The 25700-nt window shown below is 47.3% G+C and overlaps 1 protein-coding gene across 3 annotated transcripts in view; it reads right to left on the bottom strand.

The window, feature by feature from the left end:
• Positions 1-9052: 9052 nt before the first annotated feature.
• Positions 9053-25700, bottom strand: part of SNPH (syntaphilin) — a 37775-nt gene continuing 21127 nt past the window's right edge. The window contains exons 3-6 of one of the 3 annotated variants that reach the window (XM_081949714.1): positions 24567-24651; positions 18960-19166; positions 16141-16290; positions 9053-12988 (exon numbers count right to left, since the gene is read on the bottom strand). In XM_081949714.1, coding sequence (XP_081805840.1) covers positions 11761-12988; positions 16141-16290; positions 18960-19166; positions 24567-24610 — 1629 coding nt within the window. In that variant the 5' untranslated portion in view covers positions 24611-24651 and the 3' untranslated portion in view covers positions 9053-11760. The remainder of the gene's footprint in view (positions 12989-16140; positions 16291-18959; positions 19167-24566; positions 24652-25700) is intronic. The other 2 variants (XM_081949715.1, XM_081949716.1) reach the window with 2 other exon arrangements.

The raw sequence follows: 25700 nt of genomic DNA, 5'->3' as shown, positions 1-25700 counted from the left end.
TTCAAGTTTCTAGGCCTCAGTAATTATCGTACCGTTAACATCTGGCCCACCAGAAAAAAGATTTTCAGTCTTGAAATGGTGGCTATTGCTTCGGCAGTAGGAAGGGAAGCAGTCAATATTATACCTCAAGATATGATTTTTTGAGAAAATGCCATTTTTTCCCCACTGGCCACTGCTGGAACAGCCTAAGATGATTTAACCATGATCGATGTTTCTTAAACTTGGCTACTCTTTAAGACGTGTGGACTTCAGTTCCCAGAACACCCCAGCCAATATGTTTTAAGAGGAGTGGACTTCAACTCCCAGAATTCCTGGCTGGGCAATTCTGGGAGTTGAAGTCCACAAGTCTTAAAAGTGGCCATGTTTGGAGACCTACCAGCTGAGAATTCTGGGAGTTGAAGTCCACAACCCTTAAAGTAGCCAAATTCGAGACTTGCTGACTGGGGAATTCTGGGAGTTGAAGTCCACAATTCTTAAAGTAGCCAAATTCGAGACTTGCTGACTGGGGAATTCTGGGAGTTGAAGTCCACAACCCTTAAAGTAGCCAAATTCGAGACTTGCTGATGGGGGAATTCTGGGAGTTGAAGTCCACAATTCTTAAAGTAGCCAAATTGGTGATTTGCTGACTGGGGAATTCTGGGAGTTGAAGTCCACAACCCTTAAAGTAGCCAAATTCGAGACTTGCTGATGGGGGAATTCTGGGAGTTGAAGTCCACAACCCTTAAAGTAGCAAATTTGAGACTTGCTGACTGGGGAATTCTGGGAGTTGAAGTCCACAAGCCTTAAAGTAGCCAAATTGGTGATTTGCTGGCTGGGGAATTCTGGGAGTTGAAGTCCACAAGCCTTAAAGTAGCCAAATTGGTGATTTGCTGGCTGGGGAATTCTGGGAGTTGAAGTCCTCAAGCCTTAAAGTAGCCAAATTGATTTGCTGACTGGGGAATTCTGGGAGTTGAAGTCCAAAAGTCTTCCATCGGCCAAGATTGGACACTCCTGGCACAGGCTCTCCTGCTCGAGCATGGGGCTGGACTAGAAGACCTCCAAGATCCCTTCCAACTCTCTGATTCTGCATTCTGCATCCTATACCGAGTCTTCAACTTGTGACCGCAATGGAGCCTCACATTTCTGTTGCTAGGTGAGACAGTTGAGTTTTGTCCCGTTGTACCACCTTTCCGGTCCCCGTTGTTAAGTGAATCACTGCAGTTGTTAAATTAGTCACACGGTTGTTAAGTGAATATGGCTTCTTCATTGCCTTTGCTTGTCAGTGGGTCACAAGAGGGGATCACATGACCCCGGGACACTGCGGCCATCATAAATAGGAGTCAGTTGCCAAAAACCTGAATTGTGACCACGGGGATGCTACAATGGTCGTAAGTGTGAAAAACGGTCGTAAGTCACTTCAGTGTTGCTGTAACTTCAAATAGTTGCCTAGTGAACAGTTGGTATGTCGAGAATTATCTGTCTTTTATTTTTGATTTCTAGAAAGTCTCCCCTTTTTGAGTGCTCAGTGGCTCAGACGCTGAGCTTGTCGATCAGAAAGGGTGGCAGTTCAGCGGTTCGAATCCCTAGCGCCGTGTAACTGAGTGAGCTCCTGTTACTTGTCCCAGCTTTTGCCAACCCAGCAGTTTCAAAGCACATAAAAATGCAAGTAGAAAAATAAGAGCCACCCTTGGTGGGAAGGGAACAGCGTTCCATGCGCCTTCGGCATTGAGTCATGCCGGCCACGTGACCACGGAGACGTCTTCGGACAGCGCTGGCTCTTCGGCTTTGAAACGGAGATGAGCACCGCCCCCTAGAGTCAGGAACGACTAGCACAGATGTGCAAGGGGAATACCTTTACCTTTACTTTAGAAACAGAGTCCTCTAGTGACCCAAACAATTTTTTTTTTATTACAGCCACCAAACAGACAAAGGTTACAGAACAATGGGAATTAAAGTCCAAGAGTGCGCACACAGCCGTTCAGTTCTGTATTTAAAAATATATAGATTTTTCTTCTTCTTTCAAATATAGTCGTACGTGGTAATTCCTGGCAGAGCTTTGGATAGCCTAACAAATGTATGTACACACACACTCACACACAACCACAAATACATGACACACGAGGCTGGTTTCCTAGCATACCAAACACATTTTCCCCACCAAATCCCCATTCCGTTGAGACGTGCTAGTTCAACAGGTGCAGCGGTCCCCTCTGCCCAGCTGCAGAAGTTTGCACACAACCTCTTTGCCCGTTTTCAAACCCGGCGCTCTCAGTTGCCCCCTCCGGACTCACCCCCGAGGGATGAGGAAGATTCGGGGGTCTTTGAGGAGGCTGCTTCCAATCCAAACTCAAGACGGTGAAGATAGGTTGCCGATTTGCAAAGTTGGCTGCCGACACGGCTGCTTTAAAGAGCACCTGGGACCGGCTGTCCTCAGGACAAATGGAAAGCCAGCCCGTGGCAGGACAGACTCTGCAGCCACACCCCAGAGAGTTAGGAGAGATTCTGGGGTGGGTTGCTGATTTGCAAAGTTGACTGCCGACACGGCTGCTTTAAAGAGCACCTGGTTATCCTTGGGACCAATGGTTTGCAAGGTGCTGGACGTAAAGCATGTCCGTGGCAGGTGCGATTGTGCCGCCTCACCTCACAGAGATCGGGGAGATTCTGGAGTGGGTCGCTGGTTTGCAAATTTGGCTGCCGACACAGCTGCTTTAAACAGCACCTGGCTGACCTCGGGACCAACAATTTGCAAAGTGGTGGACGTAAAGCAAGTCCATGGCAGGTGAGACTGTGCAGCCTCACCCCAGTGGGTTAGGAGAGATTCTGGGGTTCCCAGTTTGCAAAGTTGCCTGCCGACATGACTCCTTTAAAGAGCACCTGGCTGTCCTCGGGACCAACGTTTTGCAAAATGACGGACGTAAAGCAAGCCCGCGGCAGGAGAGACTGTGCAGCCTCACCCCAGAGGGATAGGGGAGATTCTGGGCTCCTTCAGGAGGTTGCTTCAAATCCAAACCAGACACGGCTGCTTTAAAGAGCACCTGGGACCGGCTGTCATCGGGACAAGCGGTTGCCAAAGTGGTGGACGTAAAGCAGGTCCGTGGCAGGTGAGACCATTCTGGAAAACCAAGGGGGGCACCCATCCAGTCTTAACAGCCACGAAAGACAAGCCAACTTTGGAAACAGACCCCCACATGTTGCATAAGGGGGCGTTGCAAGTGACTTAGTGCAGGGATGGCTAACCTTTTTGTCATCGCATGCCGAAAGCACTAATAATGAGCAACCCATAATGCAATGTGCGCGCAACACCCCTGCATAATGCCGAAAGCAACCCCTAATACAATGCGTGACAACCCCACCTGCTCCCCTGCGCATGCATGCTGCACCCCTACACCCCATTTTCGGCCTAGTAGGCCTCCCTGAAGCCTCCTGGAACCAATAACAGGCTGTGGGGGGGGGCACACCTCCTATTCCCCCTGTTTCCCCCCATCCCACCATGAGTGCGCAAGCCCCCACCCGCTCCACATGAGTGCGCATCTCCAGCATAAACAGCAGAGACCTGAAGACCAGCTGGCCGGTGAGAGGTGCGCATGCATGCGCAATGGAGCTGAGCTGGGGTGAACATCTCCTGTGCCCGTCGAGAGGGCTCCGTGCGCCATCTGTGGCACGGGTGCCATAGTTTTGCCATCACGGATCTAGTGTTTCTCCCCTCACCCAATGGGCTGGAGGATCTTGAGAAGACGGGGGCCCTCGTTTGCAAATAGCTTCAAAGAATTCAGATTTTCTTTGCCCACCAGCAGCCAAGATTTATTATGCTCCATCTCCAGGGTGTATCAGTGACAAGAGGGTTCCCCAGATTTTCCGATCTGGAGACACCCCCCCCCCCCGAGCCTGGGGCTGCGTTTGTCCTGCCAGAGGTCATCAGCAGTGCCATTCAGCCAAACTCAAGGGCAGAATATCCTCCTTCCATCTTTGCTGACCTTATGTCCCACTTCTCTGCTGCTCTTCGTCCCCTACCAAAAATTCCTTTGCTTATTTGCCTCCCCCCCCCTCTCCATCTCTCTCTCTCTCTCCATCTATTTCTCTCTCTCTCCATTCCTTTTCAGTTCTTCAGGAAAGACCTTGCACAGTGATGAGACTCTGGGGGCAGGGAAGTTTCTTATTTCAGGGGCTTCATTGTTTCACAGAATTGGAAGGGACACTGGAGGTCTTCTAGTCCAACCCCCTGCCCAATCAATCAGTCAGAATAAGCTAGAAGAGACCCTGGAGGTCTTCTAGTCCAACCCCCTGCCCAATCAATCAGTCAGAATAAGCTGGAAGGGACCCTGGAGGTCTTCTAGTCCAACCCCCTGCCCAATCAATCAGTCAGAATAAGCTGGAAGGGACCCTGGAGGTTTTCTAGTCCAACCCCCTGCCAAATCAATCAGTCAGAATAAGCTGGAAGGGACCCTGGAGGTCTTCTAGTCCAACCCCCTGCCCAATCAGTCAGAATAAGCTGGAAGGGACCTGGAGGTCTTCTAGTCCAACCCCCTGCCCAATCAATCAGTCAGAATAAGCTGGAAGGGACCTGGAGGTCTTCTAGTCCAACCCCCTGCCCAATCAATCAGTCAGAATAAGCTGGAAGGGACCTGGAGGTCTTCTAGTCCAACCCCCTGCTCAAGGAGGAGACCTTATATCAGTGATGGCTAACCTTTTTGCCGCCGCGTGCTGAAAGGGCACCCATGATGCAATGCATGCATGACCCCCCCCTGCACGTGTGCACCCAGACCCCCGCACTACCCCCCGCCCCAGGAGCATGCATGCGCAAATCCCCCCGACACATGCACCACTTTGGGCCCAGTAGTCCTCCCTGCAGCCTCCTGGAAGCAAAAACGGGCCACGGGGGGAAGAGGGCTGCCGCACTCCTCCGTATTCCCACTGCCCCCACGCATGTGCGTGCAACCCCCGTGAGGCCCCATGCATGCACACGTCTCCCAAATGCACCTCTGCCCCTGTGCATGCATGGCAGAGGCCTGAAAATCAGCTGGCCGGCTGGAGGCATGCATGCACCTGCCCTGGAGCTGAGCTGGGTAACAGTTTATGTGCCCACAGAGAGGGCTGTGTGTGCCACCTATGGCGGGCGTTCCATAGGTTGACCATCACAGCCCTATATCCTTCCAGACCTACGGGTTGCAAAATCCCTTCTTAAAAAACTCCCATTGTTGGAGCATTCACAGCTCCTGGAGGCAAGTCGTTCCACTGGTTAATTGTTCTGTTAGGAAACTTCTAGGTGTAGAACTGTATCAAATCTAGAATATTTTATCTAGAATGATAGAAAAATAGAATTCTACCCTGGAATAGAGAATAATATAAGATGTGGAGACTTTAGAAAGAGGGCAGAGAAGAGCAACAAAGGTGTTTTTTTGGCTTCTGCGGATGGGCAGAGCAATTTTTATTGCACTGGGCATGCCCGCGCATCAAGCTTCCACATGCAAAGCGCGCGTGGCATGGCCATGAGCAAACCGGCAATAGCGACTACCGGAACCCACCCCTGGGTGGCATGGTAGCATGTTCCAATATTTGAGGAGCTGCCCCAAAGAAGAGGGGGTCAATTTATCTTCCAAAGCACCAGAAGGCAGGACAAAAAGCAACGGATGGAAACTAATCAAAGAGAGAAGCAACCTGGAATTTAGGAGAAACTTCCTAACAGTGAGGACAATTAACCAGTGGAACTACTTGCCACCAGAAGTTGTGGGTGCTCCATCACTGGAGGTTTTTAAGAAGAGACTATCAGAAATGGCATAGGGGGTCCTGATTGAGCAGGGGGCTGGACTAGAAGACCTCCAAGGTCCCTTCCAGCTCTATTCTGATTGACTGAAAATCAAGACGGCCTTTAAGTTAAGTCCCTGGGGGTACCAAGCAAGGAGCTACTCAACACAACAACCCAAGGAGTAAGCTGTAAGCAGAATTAGGCTGATCCAGGCAACAATGAGGGAATTTTCTGCTGAACTGAAAAATTATTCTGTGTCCCGGTACAACCACACCGGGGTGCAAAATTTTCTATGGTAAAACAAGGTGGTTAAGTGAGCCAGCGTCCAATTTTTGCCACACCTGTGAAGCGGATCCTTGCAGTTGTTAAGTGAATCACGCAGTTGTTAAGGGAATCCAGCTTCCTCTATTGATTTTGCTTTCCAGATGCTCTCTGGAGTAAGGGGACTCCAACCGTGGCAACTTTAAGCCTGGTGGACTTCAACTCCCAGAATTCCCCAGCCAGATCGCCATCACTTGTGTTGGGCGGGGGGCACCTACGGTGGCCAAGTGCTAAAGCAGGACTTCCCTTAGACCAGGGGTGTCCAAACTTGGGAACTTTAAGACTTGTGGACTTCAACTCCCAGAATTCCCCAGCCAGCCATGCTGGCTGGGGAATTCTGGAAGTTGAAGTCCACAAGTCTTAAAGTTCCCAAGTTTGGACACCCCTGCCTTAGACCCTCCCTCACTCTCATTATGACTTCTTTCCTTCCTTCTCCTTCCCTCTTCCTTCTCCTTTCGTCTTCCTTCCCATCCTTCCTTCTCACTTCCCCTCTTTCTTCGTCCTTCTTCCTTCCCTTCCTCCTTTCCTGTCCCTTCTTGGATGCTCAAATGCAAAAGGGGAAACTCTTCGCCTTTGGTTTTGCTTTCAGTTCGTTTTGCTAGCCCTCTGCCAGTGAAAACGGAGCCGGGGGGGGGGAGGCTGCACATCCCCCCCCCGTGCCCCATTTTTAGCCGTGATGATCTTCTGCAGCCCTCTACCAGCAAAAACGGAGCCCGTGGGGGGGGGGGGCTCAATTATCCCTGGCAGAAGCACCGTGAACTGGTCCTTTGCAGTTGCCAGGATGGCCTTGTGGGTCAGATCTAAGCACCCCTGTGGGCTGGATGCGGCCCGCGGGCCTCAATCTCACGGCCCGCGGGCCGCATGCAGCCCACATGGGAGGTTAGATCTGACCCGCAGGACACATCCCCGTTCCAGGGAGTTGGAAGACAATGCCTTTTCTTTCTATTTTCCTCTTCTTTTCCACCCTTTTCCCTTCCCTATTTTCCCTTCTTTTTTGCTTTTGCATTTTTTCCTACGTTATAGCATCGATTAATAAAATTGTTGTAAAAAAAGAAGAAATTTGGCAACTTTTAAGGCTTGTGGACTTCAACTCCCAGAATTCCCCATGCTGGCTGGGGAATTCTGGGAGTTGAAGTCCACAACTCTTAAAGTTGCCAAGTTTGGGGGCCGCTGCTTTATACCAATCTTCCCATCCTGGGGCATCTTGCTATGCTGGATTTCGACCCTCAGAATCCCTGGTTAGCGTAAACCATGAATGGTTGGGAAAACTGACTTTACACGATGAGGAATTTGGGCCGCCTTTTTGGAACTGGTGCCTAACTTATTCCGTTTCTTGTTCATTTTTGATTTTTTTTGCGTTGCAACTGAGCATGAGACGGGCAACGTAGACTTTTGATAAAGGAAATAGAAATAAATGAACAAACCCTTCCAGTGTATCTCTGCGGAGAATGAAAAGTCCCATCGCCTGCCCTTGTAGTAGACGGGAGGCAGTCTGGTGTCACATATAGAGACACTGGCTATAGAGGTATAATCCTCGTCTTACGACCAGAATTGAGCTCCAAATTTTTGTTGCTAAGTGAGACATTTGTTAAGTGAAATTTGCTCCATTTTACGACCTTTCTTGCCACAGTTAAGCGAACCGCTGCTGCTGTTGAGTTAGTAACATGGTTGTTAAGTGAATCTGGGCTCCCACATTGACTTGGCTGGTCAGACGGTCGCAAAAGTTGATTACATGACCCCAGGACACCGTCATAAATATAGTTAAGTCCTTGACTTACAACCGTCCATTTACTGACGGTTCAAAGTGACAGCGGCCCTGAAAAATTGTGACCGTTTTTCACACTTATGACCATTGCAACATCCCCATGGCCACGGGCTTTACATTCCAATGCTTGACAACTGACTCACATTTATGACGGTTCCATGTGATCATTTTTCGGGACATTCTGAGAGGCAAAGTCCAAGGGGAAGCCAAGATTCACTTAACAACCGTGCTACTCATTTAACAATTGCAGCGATTCACTTAAGAAATGTGGCAAGAAAAGTCGTTAAATGGGGCAAAACTCACTGAATGAATTTTTTTTCCACTTAGCAACATGAATCCTGGGCTCAATTGTGGTCGTAAGTCGAGGATACCTGTAGCCAATTTTGATCACACGGCCAGGGGATGCTAAAACAGTTGTAAGCATCACAAATGGCCCTTAGTTCATTTTACGGTGCCGTTGTAACTTCAAACGGTCACTAAACGAATCATTGTAAGTCGAGGACTACCTGTATTTATGGAACATGACCAAGTCTATTGAATTTAGCAGCATAACGTGCTGAAGGCCTGGCTTAGCTTTTTGTGCATGGCGTCTCAATGCAACCTGTTGGGTGGGATTATCCTCCCTCTGTCTGTGTATGCAGAGAAATGGATCAGTACAGTGACTGTGGTTTTGCAGGTTGTGTGAACACAACCACAGTGTCGTTTGGGAAAGAGCTGGGCAGTTGTGTAGAAAAATGTTCAGGCATTAAACAAACTCCGCCATAACTTAGCAGAACAATTGGTAAAAATCCGTCACTTTCTAGGCTCTTTCCAGGTGTCCACAGATACCTGGGAGCGGATGTGGCTCTTCTCATCCCATCGAAACATTCTCTCGATAAATGAGTGACTAACTTTTATTCTTGGGCGCAAACACCGACAACTTTCCCTAACGGGGAAAATTAACCTCACAACATGGTATTCACAAGCCAGGATAGGCTTCCTCACGGTTCAGTGCAAACCCACGCACAACACACAAACAAGCCCGCCGTATAAGAGTTTAGTGTGATGACTGACGCTTGGTCATGATGTGGCTTGCCCCACAGCGAAAGGGATCTTAAGAGAGTTTGCATTCTCTTGCAAGAGGGGCCCTAGCTAGCCCTTGCTTTTGCTCACGGGCGGCTGCAAATAGGAGCCTTTTGCTAGCTTGGATGAAATGAGACAGCCATGGGGTTTAAGACAGCGTGACATCGTTTTATCCCTTCCCCCCCTCCCCCCTTCAAACAGATGTGGAGTTTAATCCCTACCTAGTCAGTTCCTCTACTCCCTTGATCGTTCGTTCTACACATTACAAGCAAACAATGGAAACCCAAAGGAGGCACATTTTCCTAGGCCGGTACTACAATAACGGTCCATGTCCGGGCCTGGAGAGTTACATCAAGCTGGTAGCTCGACATTCTTGCCTACGGGTGGGGGTGCAACAGTATGCTGGAGCCTGCTCCATATTTAGCCTCTCCAGTTTACAAAGAAAGGGTTAGCATTGCTGAAGAGAGCAACCCACCACTCCGTCGATCAACCAGGACAGCAGCGTTCAAGTTTGCTAAAAGTGAACATAGTGCAAAGCTAAACAACAACAAACTTAAGGGCTTCTTGGACCCCCCACCCCCAGGAGGGGAGGGGACAGCAGGTTGCTCCACGTGAGGTATATCTCTGCCTTCTCTTCATCTTCGTTCCCGAAACACGGAGAGCAGAGCAGGCTCGGAGCTAACGGTTCAGAAAGTCTCATGAACATGACGGGGGGGGGGGGGAAGCGACATGTCCGCAGGCACCCTTGCACGCTGCACTCACGGTTCGACACATTTCACAACATTCTTGGGAGGTGAAGGGAATGGCGGCCGAGGTCCTCTTTCCGTCTTTCTCGAAAGGAGGGCTGGAAACCAAAGAGGGCATGTGGAACCCCTGTCTACATTTCCTGTACTGTGTGTTGCGCTGACGTTGCGTTCCCCGGTATCCTCAAAAAACCGGTGTCGCAAGTCCCATCGTGTTGGATCTGCAGGCAGGACGTAATCCGAGGCAAGGTTCGCCAAGGGTTAGCCCCGGAAGAGGCGACGTGATAGTACACAATCTCTGAACAAAGTGACGAGTGTGCTGTTTCCCCCCCTCTCTCCTACGGTACATCAACTAGCTGTAGTAGTCTGAGGACTGGGGGAAGAGAGAAATTCGAACAGTGGACGCGATGATGGCCTACAGTTTGCATTCTAAAACCCAGTGAAACGTCCGATCTTCGCAGGAAGGGTCATTTTAACGTTATTCGAAGTACAAAGGTGATATGGGTGTGTACTCTCTTCACTAGACACACAAGGGTAGTTTGACTAAGGACAACATCTGTATCAAAAGGGAAGGTGGCGGCGATGGCGATGGAACAAGCTTATAAATGTAGTGATTCACAAACCTTAGGTCTATTATTGAACTGGGGTCAGCTAGAAAGTATTGGGATTCATGTATACTAGCAATCCTGTCCCCCCCAAATGTCCAGCTCAAGATTTGGAATTCTGCGAGACCTCCGCACCATCTTAGATACCATTAGAAGAGAATATGTGTGGCTCAGGGTTGAACTAGGATGTCCTTGGTGGTCTTTGAGCTTGGTGGTTTTCTTGCAGACGTTTCACGACTCCAACAGGTAACATTATCAGTGTTAGAAGAGAGCAAGGTTTGCGGGGAGAAGGAAGATGAGCACGGTTTTTTGACCGAACTCAGCAACAGGGAATGGGGTTTGTGAAAAGGAGGAGGAGAAGAAGGAACTGTGGGGTTCTCTTGGGGTTCTTTCAGCTTGGTGGTTTTCTTGAAGACGTTTCATGACCCAACTCGATAACGTCATCAGTGCTAGAAGGGAGTGGGGTTTCCTCTCTATTTTATCTCTTTTAGATCCATGATCCCCAACCTTTCTGGCTCCCCAGATTGGCAGTGGTGGCGGCGGTTGTGGTGGGGGACAGGAGATGGTTTTGCATGCGCTCTTACCGCTTTGGCAAATGGAGCTTCGCACGCTTGTGCCCTTGCCCACTGCTTTGCGCAGCCCAGTTCCCAAAGGGGCCACAGACTGGGTCCAGACTGCAGACCAGGGGGGTTAGGGATCCCTGTCTCAGATAACAAGAAACAAGGGGAAGAAGCCAGCAGTTTGCAACGAGACGGAAGATAGTCAGACCTCTGGAAATTTGTGGGTGGGCAGAAAAGGGGACCAGTGGAATTTGGAGAGCTGATGTCGCAAACACCTTTTCAACATGCCCTCTGCCTCCTCTCTGCAAAACAGACATCGTCCTTCTTCTATTGCAGTGTTTTTCAAAGTTGGCAACTGGAAGATGGTGGACTTCAACTCCCGGAATTCCCCAGCCAGCCATGTTGCAAGAGAAGGTCCCTGTTGGGTGAAGAACAAGGATGGACCTGGACTTAAAGCAGAATGGGAAAGGGCTTAGGGAAGGTGAGGTAGTCTCAGGGCTGGTTAGAGGATGAAACTTGGGAAAAGCAGGAAAGAGAGAAGAGGGAGGAGGCCGTGGCAACGGAGTAACGTTTTCTGCACCACTCAAAAACATTCAGATGTTCAGAAGAGGGAGAAGTGAATCAGCCAATCGTGTAGGAAACACGACACATGTTTTCCTAAAGCAAAGTTTTCAACAGCAGCATCCCTGAAAGAAAATGGTTTCTTAGCGAGAAGACGGTCCTGTCCTGTCCACGCTGCGCCAGGGTCACCACAGCGATGGCTTCTCCCAAGCGATTTGCATAAATCAAGATCCAGCACATCAGATGCCGGTCAACGCCTGTCTGCGCGCTCAATAAATCGGGGTAACAGGGAAGAGAAATTCAAGTGCGCGTAACGGGGATTTACAATCGTGGTTTCCCCTAAACCTGGATGGCTCTGAGGGCAACAAAGCAGATGTGCGTGCACATGAAAGAGCTGGTTGGGTGGGGGAGGAGGAAGAAGTTATGGCTGAGAGCAGGAGCTGTTCACATTGGTGACCGACCGGCAGCTGATCTTCCGGATCGAGTGGAGGGCGACGGTACAGCAGCCCCGCAGCAGAGAGCTGATGTTGTAAATGGGCTGCCCCTGCCTCCGCTGTGAACGGCACAGCCAGGCGACTGTAGGCACAGCTGGCACAACCACCGCCAAGAGATCTACAAGGAAGTGGCGGCTCCAGTAAGTTTTGGGCTCTACTGCGGTGTCCTCTCCTTGATCGGTTGCCTCATCTTCAGGGGTGCAGACGATGCTCACGGAAGGGCTGGCGCTGCACGGCTGATGCACCGCTGGGTTTCGCGAGGCCGGCTGGCCATCGGGCTTCTCGGCGAGTTCTCCCGCACTGACCACAACAACCGAGAAGGGTTCGGGGGCCGTCCTGTCCGTGGGGTTCGAGCAGTTGGCGACGCCACTCTCTGAGCTGGTGGGCTCGGCCACCTCCTCTATCTCCGAGGGCCACTCCGAGGTGGGGCTGGCGAGGCTGCCCGCTTGAGACTTCATGACTTTCTCCAAGATGGTGTCCAGATCTGGCTGGTAATGTCCGAAGTCCGTCTGGATGGCTTGTTCCTGCATGCAGCTGGCTTGTACGGCGGCTTCCACGCTGTGCTGAGATCCCGTCAGCTTCTCGTATGTTGAGCTGGTGGGCATCTGGGACCCCAAGGTGTAGGAGGTGTGCAGGGACGAGGCGTCGTCGGGGCCACAGTCCACCCCTGAGGACAGGAGGCTGCTGTGGTCCAGCATATCTGTCCGGCTCAAGGAGTTCTCTGCAGCCACGAAGCCGCTATCAGCTCCGTCGTCCACCGAGATGGTTTGAGAGCCGCCGATGTTCCTGTCCGTCGCTCCCTGGTCACTCAACTTAGTGTACGTGGAACTGCGGGTGAGTGAGCGGGCGGGGGACCCCCCGGCCGACTCGCCCTGCCCTTCCTCTTTGACCGTCCCGTCCTGCGCCACCTCCATGCTGTGCAGCAGTGTCTCCAGCTTCTTGTTCTGAATGTTGATGTCCACAAAGTACTTTTGGAGGCCTTTGTCTTTCTCGATCAGGTTGTTCTTGACGGTGTCGATGACCTGCTTGAGCTGCTTAATCTCCTTCCGGGCTTCTTTGAGGGCCAGCTGGGCCTCCACACGGTGACACTCCTCCTCGATCCAGTCTTCCTGCATCCTGGAGAGCTGAGTCTTCAGGTCTTCAATCTCGCCATCCCTGCAGGAGACAGAAAAGCAGAGGGTCATTGGGCTGGTTGCAAGGTGAGCTTCCGAACTGGACACCAGAGCACATTCTTTTGGGGTTGTGTTAAATTCTACATATAGAATAGAATAGAACAGGAATAGGAATAGAATAGAGAATAGAATAGAATAGAATAGAATAGGAATAAAATAGAATAGAATAGAAAATAGAGTAGAATAGAAGATAGAATAGAATAGAAAATAGAATAAAATAGAAAAGAATAGAATAGAAAATAGAATAGAGTAGAATAGAATAGAAAATAGAATAAAATAGAAAACAGAGTAGAATAGAAAATAGAATAGAATAGAAAAGAATAGAATATAAAATAGAATAGAATAGAATATAGAATATAAAATAGAATAGAATAGAAAAGAGTAGAATAGAATAGAAAATAGAATAAAATAGAAAATATAGAATAGAATAGAAAAAGAATAGAATAGAATATAGAATAGAATAGAAAAGAAAAGAATAGAATATAAAATAGAATAGAATATAGAATAGAATAGAAAATAGAGTAGAGTAGAATAGAAAATAGAATAGAAAAAAATAGAATAGAAAATAGAATACAATATAAAATAGAGTAGAATAGAATAGAAAATAGAATAGAATAGAAAATAGAGTAAATAGAATATAGAATATAAAATAGAATAGAATAGAAAATAGAGTAGAATAGAATAGAATTATTTTATTAGCTAAGCATGATTGGACACACAAGGAATTTGTCTTTAGTGCAGATGCTCTCAATGTACATAAAAAGACACTTTCGTCAAGAATCATAAGGTACAACACTTAATGATCGTCATAGGGTGCAGATAAGCAATCAAGAAACCATCAATATCAATATAAATCGTAAGGAAACAAGCCACAAAGTGACAGTCCTGCAGTCGTAAGTGGGAGGAGATGGGGGATAGGAACGATGAGAAGATGAATAGTAATGGTAATGCAGCCTTAGTGAATAGTTTGATCCTGGTGAGGGAATTAGTTGTTTAGCAGAGTGATGGCGTTTGGGGGAAAACTGTCCTTGTGTCTAGTTGTCTTGGTGTGCAGTGCCCTATAGCCTCGTTTTGAGGGTGGGAGTTGAAACAATTTATGTCCAGGATGCGAAGGGTCTGTAGATATTTTCATGGTCCTCTTTTTGACTCCTGCAGTGTGCAGGTCCTCAATGGAAGGCAGGTTGGCAGCCATTGTTTTTTCTGCAGTTCTGATTCTCCTCTGAAGTCTCTGTCTGCCTTGTTGGGTTGCAGAGCGAAACAAAAAGACAGGTACGGAGGTGCAGGCGAGAGACTCAATCCTTCCTCTGCAGAACTGAATCAGCATATCAACTTAGAGGACAGTGCTGATGTCTTTTCATGTTTTCTGCAACCGTCTCTGCACTTACTGGAGAGTATAACTCATACAGTGCTGAATGGAGTTTTTGGTAGGCAGAGGATAATATTTCAGAGACCCCATTTGATGCACGAGTCGTCCTTGACTTACAATCACAGAGTGTCAACTCATGAAGCATCCCTGGCCTGCTCTCGAGTTGCCATAGGCAAGGGGGAAGGGAATGGGGAAATGAACTTTGCAGCTGCAGCGAGGCAGTACATCAGTCAAAACAAAAGCACATTCCAGGCATCTCTCTGTCAAGGCTGTCTCCGGGGTTACCCACAGTGGCCAGCGGGGAGTGATCTCTACAAGCCGGGGAATTGCTTCGTTGGAGAATGTGACTGATGATGCACCTTGGGGGTGGGGGGGTGGGAAACAGGGTCAGAGACGGAACATAAATTACGTGGGGTCAGAGCTGGCTTCGCTTGGGTATGTGCCGATATGAAACTCGTAATAAATAACTGGATTTCTTTTGAATCACAGCTCGAAGCTCAGGATTTTAGTTAGGGCATTGGTCAGAACCCTGACACAGGGATTATCACCAGGCAACCAAAGAGAAAACAATATCCCAATCAAGAAACTACCAAAGAGAAAACCATAACCCCCCCCCCCCCCACCAACACTGGCAGAGAAAGCTACTGTATATAAACAGGAAGCAAACTCCACACTTACTCACACTGATGATGTTCCCTAGCTGGGTCATGAAATGTCTCCAAGAAAACAACCAAGTTCAGAAAGAACCAACATCCCACAGTCATCATTGTCCCCCCCTCCTCCTCTTCCTCCTCCTCTCTTATTCCCCCATTCTGCAAACCCCATTCCCAGCTAGCACTGATGAGCAAAATCCACACTTATTCACACTGATGAGGTTACCTAGTTGGGTCATGAAATGTCTGCAAGAAAACAACAAAGTTCAGAGAGTACCAAGGACCCCATAGTTCCTTTCCTCCTCCTCCTCCTCCTCCTTGCAAACCCCAGTCCCTTCTAGCACTGATGATGCTATATAGTTGGGTCATGAAACATCAGTGTCAGGCCTGCAGCCGTCTTTTCTTTGGGGTCTTTGGCCTGTCACACTTTCTATTCTTCTACTAGGCATTTTCTATGGTGGGAAAATGGGAGGGGGGATTGTACGGAGTTAGATGATATGCAGCCATAACAACATTCCTTTCTAGGAAGCCAAGGTCATCCTTTGTCTCTGCACCACTGCACCTGACCGGAACTGGATGGGTGGAAGCTGCCAGCGTGGCAATGGAGGATTGGACCATGGGATGGGCTTGTGGGTGTGAGGGGGGCAAGATCTTGAACTTTCAACTGGGTGGTGAAAACCGGGAAGCTTTCAGATTCGGGTTTTCCCAGATGTGCCAACAAGGCTCTCTTCATCAATTGGAACTTTGAGGAATACTTTGCCTGGGACTCTGATTTAATTTTGGATGCTATTTGGAACCCCGACATTCTGCAAGAAAACCAGCAAGCTCAGAGAGCACCAGGGACCCCTGAGTTCAACCTTGAGCCATAGAGATTCTCTTCTGTGGGCAAACACTGCGAGTCCATCCAGCAGGGTGAGTTGCAGGACAATTCCGCTGATGTTGTTGGAGGAGTTGTGGAGTGTGCTAGCCCAAGGGCTGGTTCTCACAGCCTGCCGTAACCCAAGCGTCTCATCGCCTACCCCTTGGTGGCAGGGGAGACAGCCATAACGTCTCAAAGAACCACGGGGGGCACAAGGTCCTGGTGAATGAGGACATTTCTCTGCCCCAGATGCTCACCTGTCCTGCAGCCTCTCGTGGGTGTCCCTCAGCCTGGCCCGCAGGTGCCGGATGCAGACCTCCTTCTGCTGCAGGGGGGTGAGGTATTGCTCAGGGGTTGGGGGCTTGATCCCATGGTTGTCACTACACAGGAGGTACTTCATGGGGCGCCTGAAAAGAGAGGAAGGCCCCATTAACCTCCTTCATTTCTTCCTTCCTTTTTTCACTTCTTTCCTTCCTCATTTTTTCATCTCTCTTTCTCATCTGTCTCCCTTCCTTCCCCTCCTTCCCACTTTTCTTTCTTTCTTTGTCTTTTTTCCTTTCCTCCCCCTTTCTTCCTTCCCGTTCCTCCCTTCTTCCCATCTTTCCTTTCTTCCTTCCTCCTTCTCATCTCTCCTTCCTTCCTTCCTTCTTCCTGTCTCTCCTTCCTTCCTCCTGTCCATCACTCCTTCCTTCCTTCCTCCCATCTTTCTTTTCTTCCTCCCCTCCTTCCCATCTCTCCTTCCTTCCTTTCTTCCTCCCTCTTTCCCATCTCTTCCTTCCTCCTTCCCACCTCTCCTTCCTTCCTTCCTCCCATCTTTCTTTTCTTCCTCTCCTCCTTCCCATCTCTCCTTCCTTTCTTCCTCCCTCCTTCCCATCTCTCCTTCCTTCCTCCTTCCCATCTCTCCTTCCTCCCTCCTGCCCATCTCTCCTTCCTTCCTTCCTTCCTTCCTCCCATCTTTCTTTTCTTCCTTCCCTCATTCCCATCTCTCCTTCCTTTCTTCCTTCCTCCTTCCCTTCTCTCCTTCCTTCCCATCTCTCCTTCCTCTCTTCTTCACATCTCCCTCCCTCCCATTGAATCCCATGGATCTCCGAGGATGTTTATCCCCTTTTGTGCATGACTGGTTCCCACAACTGCAAGACCTTGCTGTCCCTTCCTCCAGCCGACTGCATTGCTGTGAGTGCGAGGCTCAGGTGTGCTCGGTTCAAAAGATGCTCCCTGCCTTCTAGTTTTCCCAAGGGGTAGTAGGGAAAAACCACCACCCTGGTCCTCTCCTCGCTCTAGTCTAGAGTGGCTGATGAAGCAACACGTAGGAGACGAAGGACGTGGGATGGACGGCGGGGTTGGAGAAGACATTTAGAAGGAAGACAGGACTTTATCCTCATAACACATAAGGCACGTGTCTCGTAGGGACTAGCCAGACTCTGAATTTTATTGCCTCTTCGCCAAATTCATGGTCAACGCCCAGAACCAGCCTTCTTCTCACCAGGAAGAGGAGAGAAGGGGAGAGCTGCTTCCCATCCAGGCAGTACTTCTCCAGGTGAGCTGGCTTGGCCTCACACTCACTTCATCTCTGCCCCCAATGAAGGCCGTTTCATCTTTCCAGGGTTTTCAATGGATTTTTATTGATTTTGCATTATTATTACAGGCTGTCCTCGACTTACAACAGTTTATTTAGTGACTGTTCAAAGTTACAACGGCACTGCAAAATGGAACTTATGACTGTTTTCCACACTTACGACTGTTGCAGCATCCCCAAGATCACCCGATCCAAATCCAGATGCTTGGCAACTGACTCATGTTTATGACGGTTGCAGCATCCCAGGGTCAAGCAAAGTCAATGGGGAAGCCCGATCCGCTTAACAACCGTGCGGCTAACTTAACCCCCTCGGTGATTCGCTTAACAACCATGTGACTAGAAAGACAGTAAAATGGGGCAAAGTTGACTTAACAGGTGTCTCACTTAGCAACAGAAATTTTGGGCTCAACATACACGAAGAGGATCAGTAGGCTATCAAAATTGGAAGTGAACTTCAAGATAGATAGATAGATGATAGATAGATAGATAGATAGATAGATAGATAGATAGATAGATAGATAGATAGATAGATAGATATGATAGGTAGGTAGGTAGGTAGATGACAGCTAGCTAGTTAGATAGGTAGATGATAGAGATAGCTAGCTAGCTATGATAGGTTGGTAAGTAGGTAGGTAGGTAGATAGACAGACAGACAGACAGATATGATAGGTAGGTAAGTTGGTAGATATATGATGATAAATAGATAGATAGATAGATAGATAGATAGAAAGAAAGAAAGAAAGAAAGAAAGAAAGAAAGAAAGAAATGATAGCTAGCTAGTTAGATAGATAGATGATAGAGATAGCTAGCTAGCTATGATAGGTTGGTAGGTAGGTAGGTAGGTAGATAGATAGATAGACAGACAGACATGATAGGTAGGTAGGTAAGTCGGTAGATAGATGATAGATAGATAGATAGATAGATAGATAGATAGATAGATATAGACAGACAGACAGATAGACAGACAGAGATGATAGATTGATAGGTAGGTAGATGATAGAGATAGGTAGGTAGGTAGGTAGATAGATAATAGAAGATAGATAGATAGATGATAGATAGATAGGTGGTAGATGATAGATGATAGAGATAGATAGACAGTGACAGAAAGAGAAAGAGAGAAACAATGAGAGAGAGACAAAAAGAGAGAGATGAGACAGAGATAGATAGCAATAGCCCTTAAATTTTTGTACCACTTCACAGTGCTTTCCAGCCCTCTCTAAGCGGTTTACAGAGTCAGCATCTTGCCCCCAACAATCTGGGTCCTCAGTTTACTGACCTCGGAAGGAGGGGAGGCTGAGTCAGCTTGAGTTGGTGAGAATCGAACTGCAGGCAGTGGGCAGAGTCAGCATTGTAATATGTAGCATTGCCAACTGAAGCAAAACTGGGATAGCGTGTGGATTAAAATCAGGACAAATGCCATGCCATCGCCCCCTGGACCGGGCAGATTGGCCCTTTGGCCTGGACCTGCATTGCTTGCTCAGCGGCGCCCCCTGGGGTTACCTTGGTGTGGGACTGCTGTCGCTGCCCTTACAGGAGCCGGAGTTGCTGCTGCTGCTGAGCGAAGAGGTGCCGTAGGTGTCGCGCATACTGACGGGCGGGGAGGGGCGCCTGGAGGCAGGAAGAAGAGGCTGTTTCTCAGTTGGAGTGGCTGGGGCCGTTGCAGACTTAAAGAGGGAGGCTGAGCCACTCCGTTCGTGAAACTCACGGCTTCCACAACCCGAGGGAACACAAATGCACAAGACAGGAGAAGAGAATCAAGGTAAAAAGCAGGGCCATACAAACAGGAGAAGGGAAGAGGGGGAAGATCACAATGCAAGGGGGCAAAAGCGTATCTACTAGTAGCAACAGCAGGACCAAGGGGTGCATATATAGGGGTGGATGTGGGGTGATGGTCTATAGATCCTTCCCCCTTCTTGCCCTCCTTAACTCAGTTCTCCCCCAATTGGGCATCTTCAGATATGCGGACCGACTCCCAGAACGCTCAGTGATGGCCATGCATGCTAGGGAATTAAGTTATCACATACGGAAGAAGGAAAATCAAAGTACCAATAATGAAATTAACACATACGGAAGAAAGAAAATCAAAGTACTAATAATGAAGTTATCACACGCAGAAGAAGGAAAACCAAAGTATCAATAATTAAGATCACATATGGAAGAAGGAAAATCGAAGTACTAATAATGAAGTTATCACATGTAGAAGAAGGAAAATCAAACTATCAACAATGAAGTTATCACATACGGAAGAAGGAAAATCAAAGTACTAATAATGAAGTTATCACACACGGAAGAAGGAAAATCAAAGTACCAATAATGAAGTTATCACATACAGAAGAAAGAAAATCAAAGTACTAATAATGAAGTTATCACACGCAGAAGAAAGAAAATCAAAGTACCAATAATTAAGATCACATATGGAAGAAAGAAAATCAAAGTACTAATAATGAAGTTATCACGCGCGGAAGAAGGAAAATCAAAGTACTAATAATGAAATTATCACACGCAGAAGAAAGAAAATCAAAGTACCAATAATTAAGATCACATATGGAAGAAGGAAAATCAAAGTACTAATAATGAAGTTATCACGTATGGAAGAAGGAAAATCAAAGTACTAATAATGAAATTATCACACGCAGAAGAAAGAAAATCAAAGTACCAATAATTAAGATCACATATGGAAGAAGGAAAATCAAAGTACTAATAATGAAGTTATCACGTATGGAAGAAAGAAAATCAAAGTCCTAATAATGAAGTTATCACATATGGAAGAAAGAAAATCAAAGTACCAATAATTAAGATCACATATGGAAGAAGGAAAATCAAAGTACTAATAATGAAGTTATCACGTACGGAAGAAAGAAAATCAAAGTACTAATAATGAAGTTATCACACACAGAAGAAAGAAAATCAAAGTACCAATAATTAAGATCACATATGGAAGAAGGAAAATCAAAGTACTAATAATGAAGTTATCACATGTAGAAGAAGGAAAATCAAACTATCAATAATTAAATTATCACATTCGGAAGAAAAAGTCAAATTTCCAATATCACAATGCCTACATGCAAATCTACAGAGCGACCCAGCCTTGGAATACCAATGATTGTTCTTGCTGGTCATTGGATCCCCAAAAGGTGATTTGGAAATGGTGCAAAAAAAAAAAAAAGGAAGCTAACACAGTGATGTGGGGAGAATCCCTTGATATTTAAGGAAGTTGAGGGGGAAAACGGCAAACAAAAGTAGAGGAACTTGTTGGAGAAGTTTCAGATCATTGGGTAAAGCCATAAAATAAAGTTTTTCTTTCCAGGCTAAGCAATCTTACGCAAAACACACACACACAAAAAAGGATGAGAAAATTAATGGTAGAAAATACGAAAGAGCAGAAAATGTAACTATGGTAGTTTATACTATACTCTTTGACACAAATCGTTTTCTTTTGTCCTTGCCAATCATGTCCATCTGCTTCATCATACCCATCTAGCACAATGTTTTCCAAGTATGGCAACTTTAAGATGAACGGATTTCAGTCCACCCATCTTAAAGTAGCAACGATGAGAAACATTGGTTTAAATCTACGTACTTCGCTGCACGCCTGAATCGACTGTTTCTTACCTCCAATGAGAAACTTAGCTTCCACGAACTGTTCAGCCGTAATAGTTTAGAATAGAACAACCGAGTTGGAGGGCACCTTGTAGGTCATCTAGCCCAACCCCTTGCTCAAGCAGGATACCCTACACCAGGGAAGGTGAACCTTTTCGGCACCAAGTGCTGAAATGGGCGTGGACACATGCTCGTCTGGGCCACAACCCGGAAGAGGAGCTGCCCAGGGACGTGCGCGTTTCGGAAAATGAACTTATGGTTTCCGGTGCACAAATGTGTGCCGGCCAGCAAGTCTTCTGGTTACTGCCACACATGTGGATCTGCTCATCAGCTGGCTGGCACCAGAGGTGGCATTCAGCAGGTTCTGACCAGTTCTGGAGAGCCGGTAGTGGAAATTTTGAGTAGTTTGGAGAACCGGCAAATACCCCCCACATCTGGCTGGCCCCGCCCAAATCTGATTCTCTTTTTATTTATTTCTTAGATTTTTAGACCGCCCCTCTCCCAAAAAGGGACTCCCGAGTCCCAGCTGATTGGGAGGGAATGGGGATTTTACAGTAACCTTACCCTGGAGTGGGGCATATGTTGTGCATCTTACTGTTAGTTGAATTCCTAAATATTTTACCTTCTATCAGCAAACGTTTGGACTCTATTGTCTTTTTAATATATAGTGCTACTCCTCTTTTACTTTTGTGTGTCAATGCTGTGTATAATTCTTCCAATTTTGGATACTCCAAAAGTTTTAAAATGTTTTTTCTGATGTGTACTTCTTGTGAGCATACTGTATCCTTTTTTAATTTATCTAATTTAGAAAAAAAAAATGCCTTTTTATTACCGAGTTTAGTCCATTTATCATAAATGACTTTCTGGTTTTCTTTGAAGATGTTTCACTTCTTCTCATCCAAGAAGCTTCTTCAAGCTTCAGTTTGATCACAAGGGAAGAAATTGGAGCAGAAGGACCAAGGATATGGGGGAACCAAATCAAGAGGGCGGCTTGGATGGCGCTATCAAAGCACTGCCTATTTGTGCATAAAGTTTATATAATGCTCATGAAATGAGCCAGTTTGGTCTCGTCGTTAAGGCAGCCAGGAGATTCTGAGTTCCAGTCCTGCCATAGTTGGCCGGGTGACTTTGGGCCAATCAGCAGGAGACGGTGAGTTCTACCGTCTTCCCCCATTTTACGCCTGTGCCTAATATAAGCCCTACCCCTATGGCAGCAAATCTATAGCACGCTTATCACAGGTGGCACGCAGAGCCATCATCCCAGCCAGCTCCATGTGCGTGTGCCTCCGGCTGGCCAGCTGATTTTCAGGTCTCTGCCGTGCATGCGTGGGGTGGGGTGGGGTGAGCACAGGGGGGGCGTGCACTGCGCTGCCCCACGGCCCGTTTTTGGTTCCAGGAGGCTGCAGAGAGCCCTTCTAGGCCCAAAACGGGGGGTGGGGGTGGTTTTTCACATGCTGGGGATGTCACACGCATATTGCATCATGGGTGTGGGCATGAACGGAGACGCATGCTTTCAGCATGCTATGAGAAAAGGCTTAGCCATCACTGCCCTTCCCCTAAAACAAGCCCAAGTTAAGACCCTCCCACCCTCTGTTGTATTAAGTGGGGGAAGGCGCAAGGGTAGAAATCACGCTAGGGCAGGGATGGGAGGAGGTGGAGCTGCCCCACGCGCTTTGCCCCTGCTTACCTCAGGACCGCTGCAGCCAGGCCCCACATCTGTTGCGCTGCGGCCTGATTTCTTCTGCACATCCTGCTTGTGGCTGCTCACAGCCGTGGACGCCACATGGCGCATTGGGCTGGTGCCACTGCTTATGGAAGGACGCCGCAAGGCTTGTTGCACCAGTGCCATTGCTCGCGCATGCAATGGCTCAGAACACCACGCAGCCTCTTGCCGCAAGTGGCGGCAGCTGCACATGAGCCTTGCGGAGTTGAGCCGTGAGTGGCTGAAGAAGGAAACGGGCAGCAACGCAACAGGTATCAGAGTGTGGGAGGCCTGGCTGCGGTGGTCGGAAGATAAGCGGGTGAGACCTCCCACCCCAAAATAAGATCTGCCGCTTATTTTGGGGGCGCAAAGAAACTAAGGCTGGGTCTTATTTTCGTGGAAATGCAGTAGTCCTGCCTTAAGGCGTGAAAGCTGGCTGTGTGATTTTGGGCCAATCACCAGGTAACGGTGAGTTCTAGTCCTGCTTTCAGCATGAAAACCAGCCGGGTGACTTTGGGCCAGGATGCCTCTTTCAGCCCAACCCACCTCACAGGGTTGTTATGGGGGAACATAGAAGAAATAGGAAGAAATATCATGTATGTTTGCCATCTTCAGTTATTTATAAAAATAAGAAAGGCAGGTAAATAAATAACAATAATGAAGTAAAATAAAATAAAGTAAAATAAAATAAAAATAAAGTAAAGTAAAAATAAAGTAAAGTAAAATAAAATAAATTAAAATAAAATAAGTAAAATAAAATAAAGTAAAATAAAGTACCCTGTTTTCCCCAAAATAAGACCTCCCCGGATAGTAAGCCCAATTGGGCTTTTGAGCACATGTACTAAAATAAGTCCCTCCCCTCCCGAAAATTAACCCTCCCTGAAAATGTTGCAACAAAATATTGCAGCAGCCACAAGGTGACCACGCTCGCCACCTCCTGCACCTCAAAAATAATAAGACCTCCCTGAAAATAAGGCCAAGCACTTATTTTTGGGGGGGAGGTGTCAAAAGAAAATAAGACCCTGTCTTATTTTCGGGGAAACACAGAAATAAAAAACTGGGAAACTCCAGAAGTTGTGAATGCCCCAACACTGGAAGTCTTTAAGAAGATGTTGGATAGCCATTTGTCTGAGGCGGTGTAGGGTTTCCTGCCTAGGCAGGGGGTTGGACTAGAAGACCTCCAAGGTCCCTTCCAACTCTACTATTGTATTGTATTATAAATAAAATAAAGTAAAATAAAATAAAAATAATAAAGTAAAATAAAATAAAATAAAATAATAAAATAAAGTAAAATAAAATAAAAATAATAAAGTAAAATAAAGTAAAGTAAAATAAAGTAAAATAAAATAAAAATAATAAACTAAAATAAAACAAAATAAAAGTAAAGTAAAATAATAAAATAAAATAAAATGTGGGTGGAATTTGATGTTTCATGACGGATGCCATTTTCCTGACCCCTGCATGGGGTCATCCCTCAAAAGGACTGTTAGATAAGGCCAGAGGTGGGGGTTGCTCCTGTTTCTGCGCGGATTGGGCGAACTGGTAGTAGAGGCAGCGGGAGGCTCCGTCCATCCACCCCGATGCTTCTGCGCATGTACAGAAGCGTTGCGCGAGTGCCTGCAGGAGCATGCCCGAACTGGCAGTAAAAGAATTGGCAACCCACCACTAGATAAGGTGTGTTTTCATGGGAAAACTTTCATGGGAATTAAGTGGAGAGACGGGGGGGGGGCGCTTTGCCATGAACAGGGCAGCTGCCGCGGGGTCCCGCCTGCGATGGGAAGGAGAAAGAATGAAATCATATTCACCTGCGAGATCCCGTCGAGGGTCTTCGGCTTCCTGGCAAGGACATAGCAGTCAAAGCAGAGATTTTGGCCGTGAAGCCCAGGCCAGCTGGGAGGGGGAGAAAAGGAAGAGAAGAGAGAAGGAGGAAGGGTGAGGGTGAGAATTAAGACCAGGAAGCTGTGACATCTAGCAGATGAGTTCTGGGTTCAATGCAACCAATTTCTCTCTTTTTTTCTCTCTCTCTCTCTTTCTTTCCTCCCTCCTTCTCTCCCTCCCTTTTCTACCCTCTCTGTCCTTCCTCCCTCCCTCATAAAGATCAACCTCCCACCTTTCTTTTTTCTCTCTTTCTTTCTCTCTATTCTTTCTTCCCTCCCTCCCTCCCCTTTCTACCATCTCCTTTCTTCCTCTCTCCCTCCCTCCTTCAAGTTCAACCTCCCATCCTCCCACATCTTTCTTTCTTTCTTCTTTCCTCCCTCCCTCCACTACCCTCTCTCCTTCCTTCCTTCCTCTCCGTGCATCCTTCCTTCCCGCTCTCTCTCTCTCTCTTTCTCTTCTTTTCTTTCTTCTGTTCCTAACCCATTAAATGAGGCATTGTAGTAGAGAGGAGATCCCTAAAATATCTACCATAGATTGCATGATTTTATCAAAATAGATCGTGGGAATCGGATGAGTATTATCTGTCTCAGTTTTAGCAAATCATTTTATAAAGTATGGGTAAGTCCTCAACTTATGACAGTTCTTTTAGTGACGGTTCAAAGTTACAAAAGCACTGAAAAAAGGAACTGATGACCCCCTTTCACACTTACGACGAGTCAATGTGGGAATCCAGATTCACTTAACAACCGTGTTACAAACTGCAGTGATTCACTGAACAACCCATGGCAAGGAAGGTCGTGAAATGGGCAAAAGTCACTTAACAACTGTCTTGCTTAGCAACAGAAATTTTGGGCTCCATTGTGGTCGTAGGTCGAGGACTACCTATGTAGCGTGGACCTCTGATCGCCAAACAGCTCATCGTGGAGTGCAAAGCGCATCTAAAATTGAAAATTATGTCCTTCCAGCAATTCCTCAACTGCAATGATACATTTAGACGTGCCAAAGTGTTTGGTCTCGAGCCCAGATTTTATTAATGACTCAAATAAAAAGGTTCGGTGGAT

The sequence above is a fragment of the Natrix helvetica genome (genome assembly GCF_964273705.1).
Source record: "Natrix helvetica genome assembly, chromosome: 3".
In the NCBI taxonomy this organism is placed as follows: Eukaryota; Metazoa; Chordata; class Lepidosauria; order Squamata; family Natricidae; genus Natrix; species Natrix helvetica.
The sequence above is the reverse complement of the archived record's forward strand: the minus strand, read 5'-3'. Positions and strand labels throughout refer to the sequence as shown.